Source organism: Cydia amplana, chromosome 15 (assembly GCF_948474715.1).
Source record: "Cydia amplana chromosome 15, ilCydAmpl1.1, whole genome shotgun sequence".
Taxonomy (NCBI): domain Eukaryota; kingdom Metazoa; phylum Arthropoda; class Insecta; order Lepidoptera; family Tortricidae; genus Cydia; species Cydia amplana.
In genome coordinates this window covers 17,039,804-17,064,511 of record NC_086083.1, presented here as the reverse complement: position 1 = coordinate 17,064,511, position 24,708 = coordinate 17,039,804, and the positions used below count along the sequence as shown (strand labels likewise).

Below are 24,708 nucleotides of genomic sequence, written 5' to 3'. Positions count from 1 at the left end.
TTGATCGAAGGTGACAGCGCTGCTAGGAAGGTGTCATCACTGTCGTGCACACAGTGAATTACTTCAAGTTTGTATGTTATATGTAGTTTCTGCCCGTGACTTCGTCTGCGTGGATTGATGATGATTGATAAAAACTATCCTATGTCCTTCCCAGGGCTTAAAACTATCTCCATACCAAATTTAACCTAAATTAGTTCAGCGGTTTAAGTGTGAAGAGAAAAGAGTTAGACAGAGCTATTTTTGCATATTATTAATATTAAAATAGTAGGGATTGTAGACAACCCTAGGATCGTTCCATGTTCCTAAATAACGGCAAATGAAACGCTCTGTTCCAGCGAGCGGCAGCAAGTTATGGTTTCATGTTAATCTGCTTAAAAAGTTTCCCGAACAACGCCAGTGGAATTAATGGGAGCCTGTGGGACTTAATCGAGATCATGCGCTCACTTCATTCAACAGTGTAAATACTGAAGCTTTGATTAAAAGTATTTCATCAATTTAGGTGGATAAAATTATGAAAACTATTAAAACGGATTATATCGCATATATTAAATTTATTCTACATCCCGACGTTTCGAACCCTTCAGCATTCGTGGTGGTGGTTCGTGGTCGGGTGGTTGTGTGTCCGATGATGCTGGACATTCTTAGTATAGTAGTATTATTATTAGTTTTCATTTTCAAATAAATTCAAATGTATTTTAATTTAATGCATGTTAATTATAAGATGTAATGTTTTGAAAAGATGTGCCCCGCCGAGTTTCTGGCCGGTCCCATAGTGGGAAACCCTCCTACAATTTAGGAGGGAATTAAATCTTCTCGGGTCAGTGGTGTAGGGTTAGAACCGACGTAGCTTCAACGCGTATTTTTATATTGACTTGAAAATAGTTGTAATGTAAAACTAGCCTTATGAACCAATTTTGCATGTATAACTGGCCTTAGAATTTATAGTTTATGATGGTTCATTATTTTGTAAGTGGGTAGAATAAATTTAATATACGCGATATAATCCATTTTAATAGTTTTATTTCATGAGTAACTATCGCGGTAACCGAAGACAATATTATGTACACCGACGGACTGGATAAAATTAAACAATCTGATGTATGCGTGTTTGTCTCTAAGTTAAATTTGATATATTTCTGGGGCTCCTGATAATTTGAGAGCCTAACCCTCTTTCAAATCAAAATACATGTACGAACTAACTAGATTGCTTCCCTTCCCTAGCCATATCAGTTACGGATGATAATGCGTTATGGGGCAGATATAAGCAGCCATTAATTTCTAAATGAGATCTATTAGTAAAGTTTAAAGGCCCCGGGCGCCTAAAAACTGCCCCCAATTGACGCGTACGTTTAAGACGTTAAATATCCCACAGCGGCCAGAGGCCAAACCCGCGGGAAATCGAATCAGAGGTCACATTCCAACAGCCTGCTCAGTAAAGGTGAGTTGAAAGCTCGGTTTTATACTAGGTACATCTTTGGTAAACGAGCTTACAGCCTGATGGTAAGCGGTAACCGTAGGCTTTGGATGAACACCTGTAAATCCAGGGGTATATTAATAAATATTACATGCGCGTCGCCGATGCTTTAACTACATGCATATAGTCCTCCTCATCGTTTTCGATGACGGCGACCCTAAATAAATATTATGGACGTTGTCTAGCGTGAGCCCTAATGTGGCTGGCCAGACCGCACAGTACGCGACCAATTTAGTGTCTAAAGTCGACGTCATTAGAACTTGCAAACTATGTAAACAAACCGCCATATTGTCTCTGAATGATGAATTTACTAGTGATGGGCAAGACTCATACTTACTACTTTACTAATGTCAAACCATATCGAGTAATAAAATATCAAAATTAAAAAACAAGTAGTTACTTATTTTTAATTTGTTTAATCACGATCAGAAGACAAATTGGTAGCTAAGAATGATGTATTGATGTATTTTACAACCGCGGCGGTAGGTACAGAGCGTGAGTTGGGTAGTGTGTAACGGGTTCATATCACAAACTTTAGTCACAACACTACCCATCATAGACAATTGTAGAATTTAAAAGAAACAAAAACGTCATTCCATCAGGTTAATAACCTAACTTATGAAACCATTCTAAACTTTTAATTAAATATCCAAGATACAGTTATATATTTATGTATTTTATGGAACGGACCGTTTCAATAGTGTATATGTGTATAGTTTGAATTGTGTTTGATGGGGTAGTGTGAAAATTCAAGGAGAAACAGTCACAAAACAAAGTTACATTGTTTGTTTACATAGTTTGTAAGTTCTATTGACGGCAACTTTAGGGTGAGAGATCAAACGCCCTGCCTACGGCGGTGCGGCTGTGGCAGAAAAAGGCCGTTGGAATCATGTAGCTTAGAGGGGTCTTTACTGTCCTATTACACATCGTTATAACCAGTTATAACAGATCATGAGGTTAGTTACAGAAATAAATTAAAATCTGAATCGGCCTCCTTGGCTCTCCCGCTTACGCGCTACTATTAGACCACTTCAACAAATCTCATTCGTAACCGAAATAGCTGCTCAACCATCCGGCTGTTAAAATTATCCGGAAAATCGTCTCCGAAATGTTCGCTTGATTACAGTTTAGGATCCCCCTAAAATGTTTTTTTTTCTAACGTCTAAAAATACCTTGTTGATAAACAGAGTAAAATAGCTATAAATAATTTTCGTGAAAATTGTCCTGTTTAATCGGGTGAAGTAATTCGCTTGAGGAAAGTGTATTCTGTTTGTTTTTAAACACTTCAAATAGTCAATTGTGCCAGATTAAATTTATAAGCAAATATATAAAATCAAATCAAAGATTAAATATTACAGTAAATATAAAAAGAGTTCTAATTCAAACATTTTATGAAGCTACAATATTTAAGTAACGTTTTTTGAAAACGATTTATTTAGATGATAGAAGAAATGTCTCAGTTTAGTGACATGCTAAAAAACTAAAATTGAAAAATAACAGGTCTTTTGATCGTAATGTACTTACATAATCTATTAGAATCAGTAACTTTTTCCCATTATTTTAAATTGAAGGTAAATATTAGCGATTCACACAAGGTTTTACGCCATTTTGCCGCGCTCACTCATCTAGGGAAGCACTCCAGTGGAAACTGTGAATTAATACATTTTGAAGGAACTCAAAGCTAAGGGCAAACGTTGGAGATAATTAGAAGTGATCGAATAGTGGAACAAAAAGGAGTAGAGACGAAAGATTTAGGAAATACTGCCCTAACAGAGTCTAGTTGTACATCTTCACTCAACAGCGATAAAAACTTGTCACCTTCTATGGACATTTCTGACTATTTCTACTGGGTGTCTAATATAAAAAAGTTTACAGATTAAAAATGTTTATTATTGTGTTTGTAATACAAAGTGTGTTTGTAAAAGAAAATGACGTCGGTGACATAAATGACGAATAGAATATGTTAAGTAAGTACGAATATGCTAAATCCAAAACTATTTCAATACCTAAATGTGACTCTACGGCGGACAGAGGACCATTTGGCTCTAAAACCGACGTGCATGCTCAGTGGCTGATCTATTTCGTGAAAGGTTGCTAACCCCTAGCCCCTATAGTTGGATAAGTTTCCATTAAGCTACCATATTGATTGTTAGTACTTTTACTCCGTTTATAAATAAAAATAGGGACTTTGCGATAAATAATTTCTTATGATTTATACGTTAAATGTTTTAAGTTAAAGAATGTAACATTATCAAATATCTGAATATTTTCATATTAATTGTTTCATAATAAAGTTTTGCGACTACAATCCTACACCACCGTTATTCTATTTTCCTTGTTTATTATGTAGGTATTTACCGCTCAAGATCCCAACAAGGAGTTTAAGAGGCGTGTAAGTGGCAGATGAGTAAAGTTTCCACACTGTTATCTTACACGCGACGCGGCACGTCGGGTTTGACTATAACGTCGACTTAAACTAAAGATCGAGAACGAAAGTGAGTCACCAAGACTCAAAATATCCTCACAGGTGAACTCTGTAGAACAGTGATGCAGAAGGAGATACCTCTAGCTATCTAACTATATTCCTAAGGACGATCTATTCAATTCTATTCACTAATTGACTATATCGGCCACTTTACTCCATATACTCTGGAGGAAATTACTACTAGAGGTGTGAGAGGTCTGTAAGAGAGTGATAGAGTAAGCGAGGGAGCTCCATTTATAGCAGTTTGTCATTGACTACTTGACTGGCTTCTCACCCTCAGCATCTTATGGTCCTATGCGTATTTACTAAGTCACCGCTATATAAATTTTGTTTCCTTACCCCTATTTAAATTTGTCTCGTGACAACCGTATGGACGCCTTGCCCCAGGGGAAACATCTAAAGGTGAATCTTAATACCTCATTTACATTCAGCCCCTTCCGCTGCCCCTCGCGCTGCCGGCAATAATTCCCTAAATACTGCTGCAGCAGTATCGAGAGGAGTGTGTGATTACATACTGCCATACCACTCACTTCGCTTTCAACTTTCGGCAATGGCAGACGTCGGAATAATTACAGCGGCCGCGCTGTCTTTTTGCGATACGCAAATTATGTTCGATATTTAAAAAGATATTGAATACAAAAAAAGAAAGTTCGTCGTAGACGATGGTGGATGATGTCTAACGTAATAGAACTTTGTAAGTACCTATTTTTTTTTAATAATTAAGTATATAAGTATTTTGTATACTTATTATACCGGGTGTGGCCGGTAATAGGAGCAAAAAATTAAACTCATTGCTCCATTCCGGCATTTTTGCCGATCTTAAGAAAACGAACAACACCCGACTTTTTCCTCCAGGCGCTCGGCTCGGCGAGTAACGAGCGACGGAGCAGAATATGAATACGCACTGCCGCTCGCGCTGCCGGTTTTTTGACTTCCGCACAAAAAACCGCCATTTTGGGGACCGCCGGGCAGCGCGAGTGGCAATGGCAGTGGCATGAGAAGTACCGTGTTAGATATTCGAACTACACAGTCTGTACAGAGCTTGTAAGAGGGACAGGGTGATAGCAAGCGAGAAAGCACTACGTACCGCTGTTCGTGATTGGCTGCTTGACGGGCCGTTTGCCCCACGCGCCGTGCAGCGCCTGCCAGGCCTTCTTCTCCGGGGCTTCCATGTGTTCGCTGCTGTCGATCTATGTATTCAACGAGAAAATTCATTAGTGGGGCTGCCCAGGGCCAAAGGCAGAAGACTGAATTAACACTTCGAGCGAATTACTCGACGCTAATGCTGAGAGGTTCGACCGCTTCGATAGTGTAGATTAAATTCTCTCGAAGTGTGTTTAATTGATAATTAATGGATAGTTAGAGTTAGAATATTAAGTTGATACTCGTACGAGATCTAAATACATATTATATCGATTGCAGTTTCTTGTAATGGAAAAATTGTGACTCTTTTTTTTCTCGTCAGCGGTTGGAAGGCTGTTTTATTATGAACTTTTATTTTTTATAGTATAGTCTTGATACTAAAATACTACACAATAGTGGGTCATAAGAACGAATTATAAATTGATCAAGAGCTGACCTGCTGTGCCGGCACTAGTTGCTCAACGTCGAAGTCCTCGTAGTCGGTCTCGGGCCCTGATCGCTTGCCCCACGACCCGTGGAAGTTTGCCCATTTTTCCTGCCAACACCGACATGTTTTACTAAGATGTATTTTCAAAGTCATCTATTAGATATATACCTAATATTGAAGGATAAACAAAATCAAAATTCAGGCCTCATTGCCACTTCCTACAATTCCTAAAAATGTCATATACAATCAATCATTGTACACAAATAATAGTAAATGTATCATACTAACCGGTGCCCTCTTTCCCCACGCCGAGCTCATGTCCTGCCATCCCCGCTTGCCCCAAGCAGAGTTCAAATCTTGCCAAGCGCGTTTGCCCCAAGCGGAATTCAGATCTTGCCATGCCCGCTTGCCCCACGGCTGGTTCATATCAACCCAGGCGCGTTTACCCCAGGCAGAATTCAAATCCTGCCAGCCGCGTTTTCCCCAGGCGGAGTTTAAGTCTTGCCACCCTCGTTTGCCCCAAGCTGAGTTGAGATCTTGCCAGGCGCGCTTGCCCCAGGCGGAGTTGAGGTCCTGCCAAGCTCTTTTGCCCCACGCTGAGTTGAGGTCCTGCCAGCCCCGTTTTCCCCAGCCGCCGTGCAGACTCTGCCAGGCACGCTTTTCCTCTTCTGTTAGTTCTACGTCGCCGTCCACCTGGAAAAATAAAAGAAACGTTAGAATGTAACGAATGAATGGTGTTAATGTAAAACGCGAAGGTTGTCAGACTAAGTGTAAGGCCTGAGTGGACGCTCTTGTTGGGCTTGCAGCGGGGCGGGGCGTGCGGCGTGCATGTTAAACAAATGCAAGCGTATAGGAGCGGCCTTAGTGCACGCTACTCACATCACGCGTGAGCCCGACGCCACGCTGCACGCCCCGCCGAACGCTCCGCTTCGAGCGTCCACTCAGGCCTTAAACTAAGGAATAGGTGACATAGAGTATTAACCTGTGTAGTATTTTAAATATGGTACGATTCGTGACGGTTATATTGTTTAACTTAGATTTTAGAATGACGAAGCCTGTTGCGGATATCATCCTTGTTGTGTTTGGGACGAAGCATGTTGCTGATTTGCATTTGTGGCCACCGGACGAAGCCTGCGTTGTGGATTTCTTACTATATACTAGAGTTTTTTCTTGAATAAATTACATTATGTCTTTTTCTTGTATGTTTTAAATAGAGTTACGTCAAAGATGACCTTTCTAATGGACGGCCGGATATTATCGTGGCCTACAAAGATAATGTTATTACCCTTTAGTTGATTTCAAGTTTTACTATAGCATTACCGCAGCGCAGGCGCGGCCCGCCTTAACCCTTAAATGCATGGTGATGCATTTATACACACAACATAAACATCAAATGTTATGCATTATTAAACAAATTCTATTTGTTCTTGTATATTATTTCAATAGTAAAACTAATAAATTTTCCGAATTATTACATAAATTTACGCAGTATTTTAATTTATAAAAGTTACATTTGTTTATAGACAAAATGTCGGAAAACTTGGAAAAACCTGGAAGCTGATGATTTTTAGTATGTGATTTTGGGCAGATTTTTCGGGGTTTGTAATTATTTTATATTTACAAACTTTATCATAGAAACATCACAAATAGTGTACCTTTCTGTTGGCAGTTAAGATTTTTCCTATACCCCTTACTAATAGCTTTATATTTCCAAAAATATGATTTAGACTATGCAACTTTTAACACTGATTTCGCAGTGAAAATCGATGATATCATTTTTTTTACTATTTTTCCTAGAAACGGCAAACAATTATGTGATACATATATTAATTTCGGGCAAAAAGAAAAAATCATGTATTTAAGGGTTAAGGAGCGCTTGTGCGGTGCACTCCCATAAATAATCAAAATGAAATTATGGTACTTATTTAATATATTACTATTTAAGATCGATCGTAAAAAACTCAATACCAATTAAATAATAACCTTTATTCATTATACTTAAGTTTATAGACAGCTCACCACTACCTACACGGCGTACTCCTATAATTTCATAGAAATCAAAGGTAACGCGCGAAGCGGAGCGCTTTGGATTGCGCTCCTATGGAAAAAGATTTAGTACATTCGATCAATAGGAAATTCAATAAGAGCGAAAGAGAAGCTTCGATACAACTCCGCGCGTGAAACAGAATATTTTCTATTAGGGAAGAGGCAAAATTGGTGCGGCGCTCCGAGCCCGGTTGATCTGTGCGCGCATCCCGCGCGCCATGTTGATATTGTTGTCACTTGTTTCTAAACAAACTTTAGTCAATTTTAAAGTATGTGCGGGAATGCAATTTTGTCTTTTTTTCATTCTAAATAATGAAAAAGCACATAATTTGTTTGTTGTGAGGTGTTTAAAAATGAATGAATTTAACGTGAGAATGTGAAAAAGTTTACAAAATCGACTCGAGTTAAATTATGGACGACCTTGAACTTTCGTAGCAATGTTAGTCAAAAGCAAAAACTTATATATTTTTTAAATCAGATCAATAAACACCGTGGTTGTGTTGTGTGAATGTGATAAAAGTAACTAGCTTATTTTGTTTTTCGTGTTACCTATACGTTTTGTGTTTGGCGCGGGCGCGGGTGACGGCTGTGCGGTGAGTTTGTTTGGACCGAAACAGGTGTGTTAACAATTTAGTACATCTTTCCATAAAATTTAAATAAAAACATTATATCCATTTGTACAATGAACTGCAGTTGGCGTCTATCGGTCGTCAAGATATTCGTAATAGGTACCGAAAATCTATGAGAGAGTTCAATGACCGGGTGGACGGAAACCGACATCTAGGTACTTTGCGGCGGTTAATTGAATGTGTAGGTTTAGTTTTTGTTTTTTATTGTGAGTGAACACCCATAATACATAGCTACCAGCCGCCTCTGCCGCAGCGACCTGTAAATGTAATGTGTAGAACAAGAAGTGTATCTAAAATGCACACACCTTAAGCAAAACTTATTTTAAAGAAACATTGCACAGTAATTTGCATTGTCTCAAACCTTTTCATTTCACACAAAAGCTGGAAAACATTTCCAGTGCTACTCGTAGTGCAAAGACAAAGGCGAGTCAATCGAAGCATCGAAGCCGCTGGTTGCGGGTAGGGTCACCAGGTTTCCTAATTGTTATTATTATTTCCCTTCGGCCGCCTACGCAACCGGAACTCCATAACCAGTTGCGATGGAAAACTTTTTCGGTCTTGTGCGAAACTGGTTGTGATTAAAACCTATTTTCTTCTTATGCGTAACCAGTTACGATTGAACATTTTTTGGTTTATAATTTTTTTTATAAAACCAGCAAAGACTTTCTTATCATACTAATAATGTAATGTACACGTTATACAGGAACTGGTACTAGACGTATTCCTGGTAGCAGGTAATTGAGGAACTAAAATGTAACAAACTTGACCCCGCTATGTCAGGCCAAAAATCTATAGTTTTTCCAAGATTTTTAAGTTTTTGTATGAACATAATTGATGTCAGGCGGCCGAAGGGTATTATTTATTCTACAATTGGACCATAATTGTACAGATAAACGCTGTGAAACCCTTTTGTTGACAGAAGTAAAAATAAAGGATGTAATAGAATAAAGGATGACTCGTGCTAGATCGGGTAGACGCCGAGACTGAGCTTCCGGCGCTTCGTGTTCTATGGAAAGCACCACGTGATCACCGATCAGCCATCATAGAAAATAACATGTCGGACGTCTCGGCCCGGACACGGCCTGGTCTAGCGTGAGTCATCCTTAATTCGTGGATAAAATGATCCTATTTTATGGGACAACCACATTCCAAATTCGAGACTCGGTTAAATGCGAGTAATAATTAGGTCGTACTTGTATGAAATCTACATTAAAATATTTACAACTTGATACCGCTACTCATATATTTGCCCATTTGAGGAATACGTACCTAATTGAGATAATTATTTATGTATTTACCTACTATTTTTTTATTAATAAATTATTATTTTTTTAAACATCAAAATTTGGGATAATATATATTGTTTTCCGAATTAGATTCCCCGAATTTCGGGTCGTGGCCAATTCCGAAATGGGGACAAGCCGAGAAATTTGGGATGTCTGGTCACCCTAGTTGCCGCGGAGTAAAACTACGTGTTTTATTATTCTATTAAAGTGGTGGCGAGGAATGTTAATTGTGTTGCGGATAGGGCGAGGTACCGGTGACAGCGGGCCGTTTTACCGCCTTTTTTGTTACTTTTTACCCGGTAGGTACATAGAAAAGCCCAAAAACCTATGTATGGGGTGTGAAATTCACGTCAATACAATAGTACCGAGAATAAGGTGACAACGTACGTTTTTTTGGCCCGGCAGAATACTGAAAATTGCAGGCTGGTGACATAGTCGCTGGTGTCACTGGTGACATAGACTATCATGAGACATTTTCAAACTGTATTTGTCAGATAGTAAAAATGCGCCAGGACGGCTCTACATTGATGCGCACAGCGAATTATACCTTGTATAAAATATCAGGTACGTACCTAACTTGTTTGCAACAAATCCTGCTGACTTTTTCGTGTCTTTTAAATAGCAATGACATGTGTTTATGCGTACTTAGATAAAAAGTGGCGTGTTTTGAGTGTGTTTGTGAAACAAAGTAATAAATATATTTTGGTGACCACATAACAACATTTTGTATCCGCTGTCACTCTGGTCACACCTCGAGCCCGCCCTCGTTCGCTTCACAGCTTCGGCTCAGCTTGTTCGCTTTTGTCGCCGCGACAACAACTGTTGATTCAACTTTTAATAGCTTCCACATTCTTTGCTTCGAGCTTGGGTCTTAGCGGCACGGGATAATGCATCGGTGTTCTGTTAACTATTGGAACTCTATTTACATTTTATTACTAATTTTTTTTGAAGTTAGTAAAAAACAAAGGTTACCTTTAAAATAAACCGATAAAGGTGCAATAATTACAGGTCATTACAACGCTAACATAGTCCACTTTAGTACCTATTACAAATTACGAAAATTTGGTATGGCAGTCGTGTCACTGCTTGTCAGTCTGAGGAGTCGAATAGTCTCGCCGGCCATGTTGGTAACCCCAATTATTAACTAAGTTTTCCATGCAGACATTTAGACTTACTCAAACTCAAGCAATAACATTTTATATACATAAGATCCCACAGTTACTTAAGACTCTGGATTCCGGAGATTAGGCGTAAACACTAGTTTAAACTAAATCTAGATGTTAGGCTTCATTATTATGTATATGACAGTCCATTGCCCTCATTCCGGATTAAGGAGAACATTCAAGAGCAAGTAAACAACTTATTTTGTGTATCGGTTTTTCTATAAAAAAGGGATCCGTTTAAAGTAAAAAAGAAAGTGAAAGTCTTTATTCTTCAATTTAAGCATAATGAAAATGCAATTACGAGAAGCTTTTAGTTTTATTTGGGATTATCAAAGCAAAAACCTGAAATAGAATGCATAATGAGATTTAAAAAATTGAAAATTAGCAGTTTAGTTGTTTAATGTATGTATATATTGAAATGATCTCTGTGAGCTGTAGACCTCGCGAACCCCCATACTCGTAGTTAATCCATTGACAGGCAAAACTTAAATGTTATTTTGTCGGTAACTACTAGTCATGTCTTCTATCGTATAAACTATTTATTTTACGAATATGTACGAAACTGTCAAATTAAAAAAAAAATTCTACATATGATCCAATTTTATCCAACTTGGGCAAACGAAATAACAACCGGCCCGCTATGGGCTACGGCGTAGCACTCATAGCACTGTGTAGCAGTGAAACATTTCAGTGGACCCATTTGACTCGACTACTACATGTACGACTTACTGCCGTATTCGAACTTCAAGATATACAAGAGACGACACGTACTAGATCCATTCTAGATACGTTAGTTTAGATTTCAACTAGTTTTCTTTTGCAGCGCGGGCAACAAATGTCACTTTTACGTTAGATAGAGTTAGATATCTATTAGATGTGAATTGGATCACTAAGCTAATCATATCTTGTGAAAATCGTTCACGAGTATCTCCAGAATCGCGCAAATGTCAAATTTGACAGGTTAGATCTGAAACATATCGTTATCGTATCTTGGTGATGTCTAAAAGATATCTAATAGATGTCTATTTCAAAATCCGAATCGGGCCCAAGGTATCAATTCCTACTACGGCACGGCTGTCACTCTGACAAGTCAAATAGGGCCGCGGCATTTGCAATTAAGTCATTACGCAAACAACCGACACTCCTCAGATTTAATTTGAACCTTTCCGTGCCTAGATACTTAAATCGAGGAGTTAAACAAAAAGTCGTATAATTTAGTGCATGTCCTTAACCTATTGTGGTGTTTAAGAGCCTTCCTGGAGATGCAGGGGAGACCAGCCGGTCTGTAAGCTTGTTTATATACTTTCGATGTGGTAAGAAGCCTGATCTATGCCTATTGCCTAGTCAACTTAATTTTACTTTTTTGTGTGCATATTGTATGTGTCAGTCATTCAAATACTATGTGGTGTTAATAATTCTATGTGGTGGTCTCTATGTGGTGTTAATAATTCTAAGTACCTAATTAATACCCGTACATTATTGATACTGGAAGAATGTGGCACAAGGCAAGTGTTTAGTCGGCTTCTACTAAACATAACATATGCATAGAACAGTAATGTAAAGTCAGCTACTTATAAGGCAACCGTCCTTGTGTTTGAAAGGCTAATTCCAATAGTTTACCAACGTTAGTCACATCTATTGCTTGGAATTGACATTGGGGCATTTACGTTAATATCTAGTACAGTCAACAGCGAAAGTAAGCGGGCGTCGCGTTCAAAATAACTTGCACACTCTGATTCTCTTAAATCAAAGTTGCGTTAAGTTCATTTTGAATACCTCGGTCATTTAGTAACTTCTGCAGCTGACTGTACTACGGAAAATCTGTGAAAAATCTGACACAATCTCATGAAATAAATGTCGTATAATGTAAAAGTAATTAATGGTTATTTAATTAAAATTTGATAAGAAAATCCTTGTATTGAAATTGAAATTTGAATGTCTCCAATCAATACCTACAATGAGGATGTAAGGTTCGAAATTTCATTGTATTCGGATCGATCCACTTCCTGTCCGTTGGCAAAGGGCTCTGATGAGCTAAAGCTCATAAATAATGTGTAATAAATTACACCTCACTCAGGTTCTTAAAGCTACTTGAACGTTTCTAGCCGTTGAGTTTCTACGCTTTCTACTTCTACGTTTTATTTGAATACTATCTAAGTAAGTAATACTAACTGAGAATTAGCATTGTTGATTGGTTTCGTATTTTATGAAGTTTCGGACTGCCACAGAATTTCTCAATTATGAGCGGAAAATTGGGAGTAGATTGTAACCACGCACTCAGCTACTATCATATTTATTAATTATTCGTGAACAAACTCTACTTAAGAGTTACGGTCACGGAAGAAAGAATGAGCGCGCACGGCGAACAAAAATCGAAGTTACAAGATCCGTGTCGTAATCATGTCAAATTTCACGCTCACTGTCACTCCTTCACTTTTCCCAACGTTACTATGTTAACTACGGACGCTGCCAGTCTGACTACAGCCTACCTGTGTTGAATCAGGATGGGCGTCGGGCGCGGCCGCCGCCAGCGTAGTCAGCAGCGTCGTCGCCAGCGCCCACAACCACAGCGCCGCTACACACCAACGCATCTGGAACAACATTACAACATCAGTCTATAAACCATTAGTGTGAAAATTTGAGCTCACGAAAGTATATAGTTTCATCAAAGTGTGCGCATTTTGCACAACTGTGCTTGCATGTCCTTTAAATACGAAAAATGTCTACACTATACCATACTATACTGACTAACTCCAGCATTTGACCTTTAGAATATGATTTTGATATTACCCGCGATGCTACTCCCGCGCTCGAACTGTGTATTAGTGAAAGTGAGCTATACTGAAAAAAGTAGGTACCCAATCAAAAGCCCATTTTCAAGTTCAAATGCCGCTTCCAGGTTCAAGTTGTAAGCACATAGGAAGAATTCTACTTTTCTTGGCTCTCGGTGACGCAAAGCTTGACATTATGCATGTCGCATTTTACAAACTGTATACATTAAAAGTTGGCTAAGATTATGCATGCATTTTACGTGTCGTCCTGTGAGGTTAGATTTTGATGAAACAGCTGAATACAGTACAGAAACAGACTATAAATGAAGTCCTCAAGAATTTCCGGTTAAACTTCAGAATGGAAAAGTGGTCTTGAGAATATTTTTATGTTTTTAGGGTTCCGTACCCTAAGGGTAAACACGGGACCCTATTACTAAGACTCCGCTGTCCGTCCGTCCGTCTGTCACCAGGCTGTATCTCACGAACCGTGATAGCAAGACAGTTGAAATTTTCACAGATGATGTATTTCTGTTGCCGCTATAACAACAAATACTAAAAACAGAATAAAATAAAGATTTAAGTGGGGCTCCCATACAACAAACTTGATTTTTGACCGAAGTTAAGCAACGTCGGGCGGGGTCAGTACTTGGATGGGTGACCGTTTTTTTGCTTATTTATTTGCTTGTTTTGCTCTATTTTTTGTTGATGGTGCGGAACCCTCCGTGCGCGAGTCCGACTCGCACTTGGCCGGTTTTTGTTTTTTGATAGCTTATCAAGCAGTGAACTAACGGTAAAGAGTGCAGCTAATAAAGAGTTTATAGTCTTGGAACGCGTTTAACGATTCTTCAGCTAACACCCGGCAATCTATGGTGGCTATTTGTATTTGTTGCTATCACTTTACTAAAAGCAAATGCTGAACAACGCGCGTTCTATACGAGTACACTTTTGACGTTAGTGAAATCATCAATAAATTTGATGGAAGCCATTTATATTGGTTCTAAATAAGCTAGTTAAGGTCGATGATATCGAATCGTACGTGATCCTATATTAGGTAGGTACCTATATTTAATATTTTTGGCAAAGTTCCATATTATGTTTATCTAAAATCTTAACTTTTATTGTTATTTGTTTTATTTTTACCGTAAATTTCGTATCAGCCTCTAAAGAGTTCGTAAAATAAGAAACGTAAGCCTAAATGTATCCTATTAGAGTGAGTGATAAAAAGTTCTTTCTATCTAAGCTCACTACAAAAGAACCAACAATAAAAATAACATAATTTCAGTTTCTTATACCTCTATAATGTTAAGTAAAGGCCTCTTTTAGAATACGCTACTTGTCCCACTAAAAATATTATCAAAGTCTTAGGCATCATCTTTGATCCGCCATCAGGGCTCACGGGCTGTCAACCGCATCTTAAAAATAGTTATCAGGACGTGCAAATGTCAGGCCAGACCACGTATGAATGGTCGCTACAGCGCATAATGCCAGATAGTACACTCGACAAAGCAAAAGCTATTGTAGAAGATGCATTCGTTTGACAAAAACAAAAGACTGACCGTGACCTATTTCACTGGGATAACGTTCGAATTGGATACAAAGCGTGCATGTGTTTCTGTTGGAAAGGAAGGTGCATTTTTTTTCATATGTTGTCTTGTTACCGAAGGAGAGTTCTTATTATTTTGATTGTGTTGATTGCTCTTGTCAAAACGAGTCAGGGGTTATTCAATAAAGCTCTGCAAAGGCCGAATGTTAAAATTGTCTGAAATTAGAAAAGTCTGAAATTAGAAAATTGTGTGAGAGCGCTGCACGGAGTTGCGTTGTGCCATCGATCGGAGGATAGGTCAAGTCGTGACGATCGCCCTATAAATATTGGAGACGGTTGATTGCGCTGCCTTTGGTCTAAATATGGCGCGCCTTTTATATACCAAAGTGTCGATGCACTAATTAGCGATGCATGTTTTTATTATTACACTGTTGACAGAGTTTTTTTACAAGCTTTTATATAACTTGCATTGTAGGTATACATAAGTTCGAGTCAAATCTTGCAAGTTAAATTGGACCCATTTCCCATAGTTCGATTGAGCTGAAAATTCATTACCTATACGTAGGTATGTAAGTAAGTTGAGTGCCAATGCAATATTATCACACCATCGAGCTCATCTGATGATAGACACAGGAGATGGCAATAGGAATTAATTTTGTTTGGGTGTGTTACAATTGTCTCGATGAGTATTAGTTGTCTGTTGAAAGAAAAGTACAGTAGTAAGCGATAAAAGTTTGTATCAAACCTTAAATTTTGACAAAAAAAACTTTGTTTTAAAGGTCGTATCGGTTCGGAAATACTGCAGGCAAGCCTTCATTCCACAGTTCAGGTGTAGAAAAAATTGCAACAAAATACTACAATAGCTAAAAATAAGTCAAAATCCTACCTCTTTTTAATTACTAGGTTAATATAGACGCAAGGCTTAATATAATGTCCTTATTGAAATAAAACCCTTGGTGGTCAAATCCAGTGCGGGTTTTGATGTCAAACGCCTAATAAATGAAGAGGCGCTAAGTACTTCGTCCTAATTAAAGTGATTTATTAAAAGGACGCCATGTTGGTTCCCGGAAACTACAATATTAATAGATCTAGTTAAGACTGTGGAATTTTAATATAAAAGTTTTGGCCCCTAAATAAAGTTTTTTCTAAATAAATACATATACAGGATGGATTTTCTTTTTGGGTCAGTGAGTGCAGCTACCAGATCCCGTGCTGCTACGAGAAAACGGTCTTAGAAGACCTTCCCTCGATTTCAAATTAATGAAGATTGGCTTTTACAGATTTTGGAAAAAACATACAGGATGCGAGAAAAAGGTTATTTTTGAGAAACTTTTTTTTGATGCAAATCGATCCCATTCCTATTGAGGATCAAAAGCTTGTATGGAAGAAAAAAAAATTACGGCTAGAAAAGTCACAAATCGAGGAAAACTTTTCCCATACAATTTGTATGAAAATGAAAACTTTTATTTTTCACGTGCTATTTTTGTATGCCAATCGATTCTATTCCTATCCAGTATCAATAGTTTCCTAGGGGTCAACTTACGGTAATGTTATAAAAAGCCACAAATTAATAAAAACTTTTTCCATACATTAAATGTGAAATTTTATTCACAATTTTCTACCTCGCCCATCAGTCCTACAGCAATGTCTTCATACAGTATTATGGTTCTTAAATGTAACAGAATAAATTATAAGGTATTTTTGATATTCCAACCGGTGAAGATAATTACCAAAAGTAAAATTCAATATTTTACCGAGCAAAGTAGAGGTCTCTGTTTCAACTTGGGTAAAAATGTTTTCATTTCTCATGCTTTGAAAGTGGGTCATTGATGTCCTACAAGTTGTGCAGAAACGTAGCATTTTACATGACACAAACTATCTCGACCGAAATGGGTGCCTTTCATCCCTTGGTTATAAATCTACTATTTCGTATGTTCGATATTAGGTAAACTTTCGTGAGACATATTTTAAACTGTTTATACGACAACGGATTTCGTATGTTCGAACAATATAACTACCTATGTAGTATAAGTACAGTCGACGTCAAAGATCTGTTTACTTACATTTTTCGTCTTATAACAAAGGAGTAAGGTGCAAAAGTGTTAACATATTTTTAACGGTGACTGTACAAAGGAAATAAAATCAAAATCAGTCCAACTTTCTTCTAGAGCTCTGAAATTGGAAACCAAACGTAATCTTGACAGCCTCATCCTTTATTAAAAATAAGACCGTATCTTTTGAAGTGACACTTCAAAATGTTTACAATCCGCTTGCGACAGTATTGCCCCGATTGTGTTTGCAGTAGCAACTGATTTGAGTACAAAGGTACGGCTGAGATGAGACGCCGGGGAACGGGTGATGCACTTCTTGCTGATTGGTTTGTGCTGGTTCTTAAGTGCAAATTCTCGACATTTTGCGGTCGATGCAATAACTCCAAAATAGATTGCTTATATTTTGTTTGTTAGATCCGGCCGCTTGCAACCGTCAACGTAATTTTAGAAATAAATAAAAAAAATTGAAAAGAGGTGTGAAGCTCCGTAAGGTGCGGTTATGAGTGATATGGTGGAAATATTCGCTGTCATCGAGTGAAGTCTCGGTAGCTCAGTTGGCAGGGCGATGGGCTGGTGATCCAGAGTCGCGAGTTCGAGTCTCGTCCGAGACAGTGATTTTTTCTACTTTTAATTTATTTCGAAGCTCTCGTTTGCCGACGTTTCTGCATAATATTGAGTGTTTATTTTTATTTTTTTCTCGGAAACTACCTATTTTCTAGATCAGGTCTAGCTTAATTACTTAATCAACAGTTGACAATCCCTGTCTTTTCGTTTAAAACATCCAGTTCTACCCAACGTTATGCCAGCTTTCTTCCACAGACACCTATTAAATAAACGGTGTAATTTGGCGCTCAATAAAGCGCAGACTAGCTGATCCTTTCAATAATTGAAGTCATTTGGGCCCAATAGTGGTCTCCATCCAATAAATTATAGTGCTTCGACGTCTTTTGGATGTTCGAGAGCCTAACGGTTGAATGTTATGGGCCAACTTTCAAAGCAATTTTAGGAGAAAGCGGTCATAGTTCAGTTTTGCAACACAGGCACGTTTTCCAAAACTATTTAAGCATTGATATTGTTTAAAAACCCTTTCAGTGTGTTAAACGCGCTGGGACCTGTAGTTAATGAAAAATAAAAACAATTGAAATGTGAAAACATAACTCACAAATAATAAATCGAATCTTTAAATATTGATGTACCTATATTAATAAACGCTACGCTATATTATGTACGCTTTATTTTTATTTATTTAAGTATTTCTATTTATGTTTATATATATTATTTGTAGCAATGTGTATTCAAAACTTGCATTTCATTAATTTTAGTGATTGTACACTATTGTTTTTGTTTGTCATTGTTACTTCTGTTTTGTTTTATTCGTTTCCTCAAAGGTTAACTGGAAGAGATCCCATACCGGGATAAGTTCGCCTTTGTTGTATTTAATTTACTCTGTAACTATGTTTCTCGTGTTTTTATTTCCATGTGCAATAAAGTATATACATACATACATACAAGGTTATTAATGATTAATTTATTCAAACATTCGTTAAGTATGCAAGTTAAGACAAGACGGGCATGGCAATAAACATCAGTTGTTAATCTATTCCATGAAAGTACACATTTTTCCCACACCGTTGGTTGATCTTACTATAATACATTATGATATATGAAGCAAACGAGCAGATAAATCACCTGATGGTAAGCAATTACCGTCACCCATGAATACCTGCAACATCAGATAGGTTACAAGTGCGTTGTGCGTGACAACTTTTAAACCGCGTAACTTCAAACAGCTGGCTTGTAGCCGATATAGCGGTCGGCGCTGACAGCCACCCGAGTTAATGGAGCCTATTATTCGGTATCTAGGCTTGAGCAGTTGTAACCATCGTTACCGCGACGCCTGACGCGACCAAGTTAAGCTTGTTCTGTGTTTTCAAATCAAAATCATATCAAATAGCATTTATTTTTAGGCAACTAAGGCCCCTACACACATACCTTAGGTATAAGCTAACATAACTATGATAATAAAGATCATTATTACTATCAATCTAAAAATCATTTTGACGACACAGATTTCTGTTGCGTGACCTATTCAGGTGTAGGATTCGACGAATTCCCATGGAACCGCCGAAATACCACACTATTCGGCCAGAAGTCCGCGTACGTGATGGATGGATGGATTATTGGGATTGTATTTTGCTCTTAGGCTGTGTTTTAAGACTTTGGACGTTAAGACCCTTAAAGGTGCCGTAGGTATGCTATGATATGGCATATGCTGTCTCAAAAAGACAGATGAGAAAGAAGAGGAAAGGACAGATGTGTGCGAATATTGCACAGTTAAAAAGCCAATGCTAGAGAGGTAAGAATACTAGCAGCTCTTTCCGAGAAATGTCTTCTACATCACTTTTGACGCTGAGAAGTCATATTCATAACAAACCCAGATCAAATTCATAACCAGTTAATACAATCAGAATACGCCTCACGGTAGTCACGCGGTTATGTTAGCTGGAGCCGAACGTTTAGTAAGCGGTATGAACGCGAATGTCCGTAAGAGGATTACCCTCGCGTCCGCCGCAGACACTTGATACATCAAATTACACCAGCCACATACCACAGCTTACACCAGCTCTAGCGCTTACGATTCAAGCAACTTCCTGCTTCGCACACCCAAACTGTGGAATGAACTGTCGTCCGCGATATTTCCGAACCGACCTTCAAACCTTTAAAATTATTGGCCAAAAGCATGTCGGGCCATGATCACGGAGGGTGCGGTTGCCAAGTCATTATATGTATTAAAAATTAAAGATATCTTATTGATACGGTTTTACCACCCCTTGGCACTGATTAAAATAACCGACTTGGTTTCACATTAAGTAAATCTCAAAACTTTTTTGTAGTAGAAGAATTGCGTTGCGAGTCTTTGTGCAATGAAGATTAATAAATAATATAGAACAAACATGTTTTTTACGTTCTTGAAATAAGGTTTATTACTATTTTACTTTAACGGTATGTACCTATAGTTGGACACGCTTAGGTATTAGTGGTATATCGTTCACGTTAATACGAATTCCCGCATATGACACCATTTTACACAAGTCCCTTTTTTACGTTAGGTAAATACGCTTTCGCGCTTAAAATCCGTTTATCACGTTGTTTCTTCAGAATCTTCTTAAGTGGGTTTCACATGAAATTATTGGAGGCATCAAGGTAATCCTTACATACTAAATTGAGTACCTACAAAGTATCTGACCGTGTCTGCGCGGACCGTGTCAAACCGTACAAGTCCCAAGTCACTTTGACCCACTTGCAGAGTGCTGGCTTGCACTGTAAGTGGGCTGCCTGTGTCATGGCGAGTGCACGTTGCAGTGACGTTGCACTTCGCTTTACAACAATAGTAGGTACACGTTAGTTATTATTTGGCTTGCTTACTTGCACATTACCTAGTTATATTGCACACTACCATTTGCAAGTGTAATACTTACTTCACAGAAGGTGGGCGGTATTTGTAGGTATCTATTGTAAAATGCCTCGTTCAAGAGTAACTGATCTGTGTCTAATTGTGGGAGAGATCAACAAAGGGAGCTAACAAGCAATGAAGGTGCGGAAGTGCGGCTCACGCTGTATAGTCTGTGATGGATGGGGAGATACGAGTAAGGGTATGCCTGGGATGTTAGTTGGGCATCTAAGTACTTACACTTACTTTCTCAACACATGATATCGCGTATAGGTAATTAATGTAGAATATACCCCCACCGATTACCACACCACTAAACTACACTACACTAAGTAGTGTTGAATGATGTGGACCAGTGTTGCCAGATCGTACCTTTTAGTACGGTTTTACGTACTATTTTTTGACCTTGCGTACCTTTTTTGTACGCAGCGTACATCGTACTAAAACCGTACCTTTTGATGTACAATTGTTTATCAACTTTTTTTTCGTTATATTGGTTCTGGATGGTTTGTTCAGGGCAAAATATCTAATCTGACAAGAATAGCCACCATAAAAAAGTACCATGTACTATATAAAATACAGGTTTCTTTAGTTGCAGTCGGCAGTTGTGTCTTTCTTACCTGTGCTTTGCTAATAGTAATAGTAATATCGTTTATTGCAAACCATGGTACAATAGAATAGATGTTACAATGGAAAAAAATGACATGGCACCCTGATAGGTTATTGGAAATTATCCATAAAACTACATTAAATAATTTATGTGTAATATTATTCATATTGCTTTGTGATTGCTTCTAATGCAGTTGCTCGAGGAAAAATAAAAAAGCTAAAAGAAGTTAAAAAAATGATAAAGAATTTGTTCTCGGGCTGTCAGGTACCTAAATCCTACTTTTATTATTAAAAAGGGAAGTTACATAATTATTGTTACTTATCTGCCAACTTGTTTATCTTACCAATCTTATTCAAATGCATTTATTTTTAATTTATATACTTATGTACATTTGCATATCCAGTAGAAAGTTACTTATACTTGGTCAAGCAGATCTTGTCAGTAGAAAAAGGCGGCAAATTTGAAAAATGTAGGCGCGAATGGATATCGTCTCATAGAAAATTTGAATTGCGCGCCTTTTTTTAGTGACAAGATTTGCTTGACCAGCTATAGTCATCTGAGTGTATTTCGTTTTATTTGGCATTATTATCCAGATTACAAAACTCAGGTAGTCAAAATTCAGCCAGCCATTGATAGCCGGTCAAACAATTTAGTCAGTATAAAATGGCGCGAAATTTAAGTTTTCTATTGGATCATAACCCTTCGCACCATTTTTTTTTAGATTTGCCGCTTTTTTCAACTGACGGAAATGGCTTGACAAATTTTATTTGTCATGTACCTATATCAATGCAAACAAAATTGGTTAACGTGTACACTACACTTATAGTTGGTCAAACCAATTTGTCAGTCAGTAACAATCAGGAAAACTATACTCATCCACCCACCATACCCCCCACCCACATAGAAATATTGTTTCTGTAAGAAAATTTTATTAATAAAAAAACCGTACCTTTTTTATCAAAATCGTACCTTTTTTGACGTACGACTGTACATAAGCTGGAAGCGCTCTGGCAACACTGATGTGGACAGTTATTATAGTAAAAATGTATATGTAACTAGCTTTACTTATAAGCGTGCTTTGCATATATATGCATCCATTATATATTTACATTATGCATATATGAGTCCATTATTAATATTTAAGCAATATTAATAATGGACGAAATCTTAACCTTTAAAAAGGTATGAAACTCTAAGGTGAAACTTCTCACAATACGTCTTAAGCTATTAGTATTTGTGTCAACTTTAAAAGTTTGCCGCGAGTTCGTAACTTTCGCAACTGGAACGAAACTCGGAACTGCAAACTGTACGGTTGGGCGGTTTTTAGAAAAAGTTTAAGTAAAACTACTTAATCGCTTAGTGAAGAATGTCTGCCAGTTTGTTGCTGAAGCTTCTTTTGCAATACAGTCTTTATTTGTTTTTGAATCGTTCTTTCTTCCCTTTTTAATGCATTTTTCAAAAGGATTGCATATATAGTTGTCAGAAAAGTTTTACCTTTTAAAGTCCTAGTATCTAAAACAATTAGGTACTTAGTTAAGATGATTTTACATAATATACACCTAGCCCTTCGAACATACTTACTCAGAGATAGCCGAATAATTGAGAATTTACAAACCGAAGGTATGAAATGACTGGAGGGACTAATAGTAATTTTGTTACTACCAGAAATGTTTTCAAATTTCAAAGACATACCTAAGTAAATATTTTTTAACGAGAATATCTGGTAACAATTATATTTTAAATAACTGGATTATATTAAAGCCAAGACGGCTGCTAACCATAATCGGAGTTGTGAAGGTGAAAGTTTAAAAGGAAGTGCGATGAATGAGTCCTATAGTAAACGAAGTCGCGTGCAAAATAGCGTATTTATTTAGACAATAACATTAAAATTGCTCTATAAAATTCCGAAGGTGGCCTTTGTTTTTTTCTTTTGATAAAACCATTACTATCTCTAATACAACTTCTTAATCAATTAGTATTTGTACCTTAAATTCCCCTCAAAATCTATCGTGCAAAAACAAAGGCCAAGTCATTGATCCGCGCGGTCCTTTTCTTTCTAGTTTTCTTTTATTAGCGAATGAGCATTGTTGGATGTTCTGCCGTGTTCATGTCCAGTGATCCGGTATGACAAGCTGCGCACAATGGCGATTGAGAGATTGACTTACATGGTCCAAATTACGGCTTTTCTTAAAGGGACTTGTGAGACAATGATACCAATGATTATTAGACAGTAATATAATTAGGAAACTATAATCAGTTTAGTTTTACAATAGGTATGTAGGTACATGAAGTTAATAAGTGTTAAATTAATTGGTTTAGGTTATAATTAACATTTGGTACCCGAACGTTACAATGAGTGAAAAATCGGTACCGTAAAATGGGGGTGAGTAGGGTCAAAACTGAAATTCAAACCTCGATAACATTTTATTTTTACATATGAAAACTGAATGGTGTATATAATAAGTGTTCCGGACATTTGTATTTTAGTTTTTATTTTATTTGGGTAGTTCCATTTCATAACTTTGACGATAAAGAGGAAAACCCACCTCACCCCGTAGTGCCTCGTGTTTGGGGTGAGAGGGGTTTTCATACAAAGGTGATTTTGGAAGATTGTTGGATCGTTTTTTTTTATTATGCGTATTACTATAGCTCCATTTTAAATTGGAATACATTATTTTTGTAGCAGTAGCCTTAAAATCCCTACTCACCCCCCTCTCAAACCTTCTCTCCCCATTCATAACCCACTTCTCCCCGCGAAACCTACTCACCTCTTACGGTACCTATATAAGACAGTGTTTTAGAGTAAATGATTTTTTATTTATTTATATATTCGTGCTAAATAATTCAAAGGTAAACTTATTGTAGCCTTTAAATGATAATTTAAATTAGAGTCTCACAGGTCTGTGATTGAATATCATTCCGTGTTTAGAGAGATAATGTTTGAGAAAACATTCCGCACAATTTTTAAAGAGAAACAAACAAAACACAATTTTATAATTACGAGTATAATGCTATATTGATCTTTATTCCGTAAATACGTCAAAAGGGTACATTTACTTTACAAGCTATGTAAGATTTATTTGTCCAGCATTACGTAACAAAAACGTACTACGTAAGAAAATGCCATAAAAACACGCATTAAATAAACAAAGGTTTTTCGCATAAATTATACGGATCGCCCTATGTATTTTTGTCAGTCTATAAAACTCCTCATTTGCAGGTAAATCGGATATAATTAGCATACCTTCTCAATGCTTTAACCACACGACACGACGAATCAAACTTAATTGTTTTGATTCCACCCACACCTTCTAACACACATTCAAGTTTTTGCCTTGATAAAATGTGAAGTGTTAACTATTAACGGAACGGACCCTAATTTCTTGTACAAAACCTACACAGAGACAAACCGCAACTTAGTTTCTCAATGAGATGGCTAATGTCACAAAGGGTGTTAAACAGTTTAAGTTGAGAACTTGGCGGTAGCCACTTCGTTTAACGGGCGCGTTGATTACTAAATACTCTAAATTTAGCATTTACAGGATCATCTCAAACCTTAATATGTATTTTTTGGTATAAATGAGGCTAGACCGCATTACTTAATTAGTTACGGACGGTGTGATACCTAT

The 24,708-nt window shown here is 37.4% G+C and overlaps 2 protein-coding genes and 1 non-coding gene across 4 annotated transcripts in view; 2 read left to right on the top strand and 1 right to left on the bottom strand.

Annotated features, from left to right (window-relative positions):
- The window catches only part of LOC134654676 (uncharacterized), a 262,505-nt gene that overhangs the window by 111,270 nt on the left and 126,527 nt on the right, over positions 1–24,708 (top strand). The window lies entirely within an intron of this gene.
- The window catches only part of LOC134654673 (prothoracicostatic peptide), an 87,743-nt gene that overhangs the window by 7,887 nt on the left and 55,148 nt on the right, over positions 1–24,708 (bottom strand). For both annotated transcript variants that reach the window (XM_063510150.1, XM_063510151.1), the window contains exons 2-5: positions 13,143–13,244; positions 5,818–6,222; positions 5,539–5,637; positions 5,047–5,149 (exon numbers count right to left, since the gene is read on the bottom strand). In XM_063510150.1, the coding sequence (XP_063366220.1) occupies positions 5,047–5,149; positions 5,539–5,637; positions 5,818–6,222; positions 13,143–13,244 (709 nt within the window). The remainder of the gene's footprint in view (positions 1–5,046; positions 5,150–5,538; positions 5,638–5,817; positions 6,223–13,142; positions 13,245–24,708) is intronic.
- Positions 17,558–17,629, top strand: Trnat-ggu (transfer RNA threonine (anticodon GGU)). Its single transcript has one exon. It is a non-coding gene; the product is annotated as a tRNA-Thr (tRNA).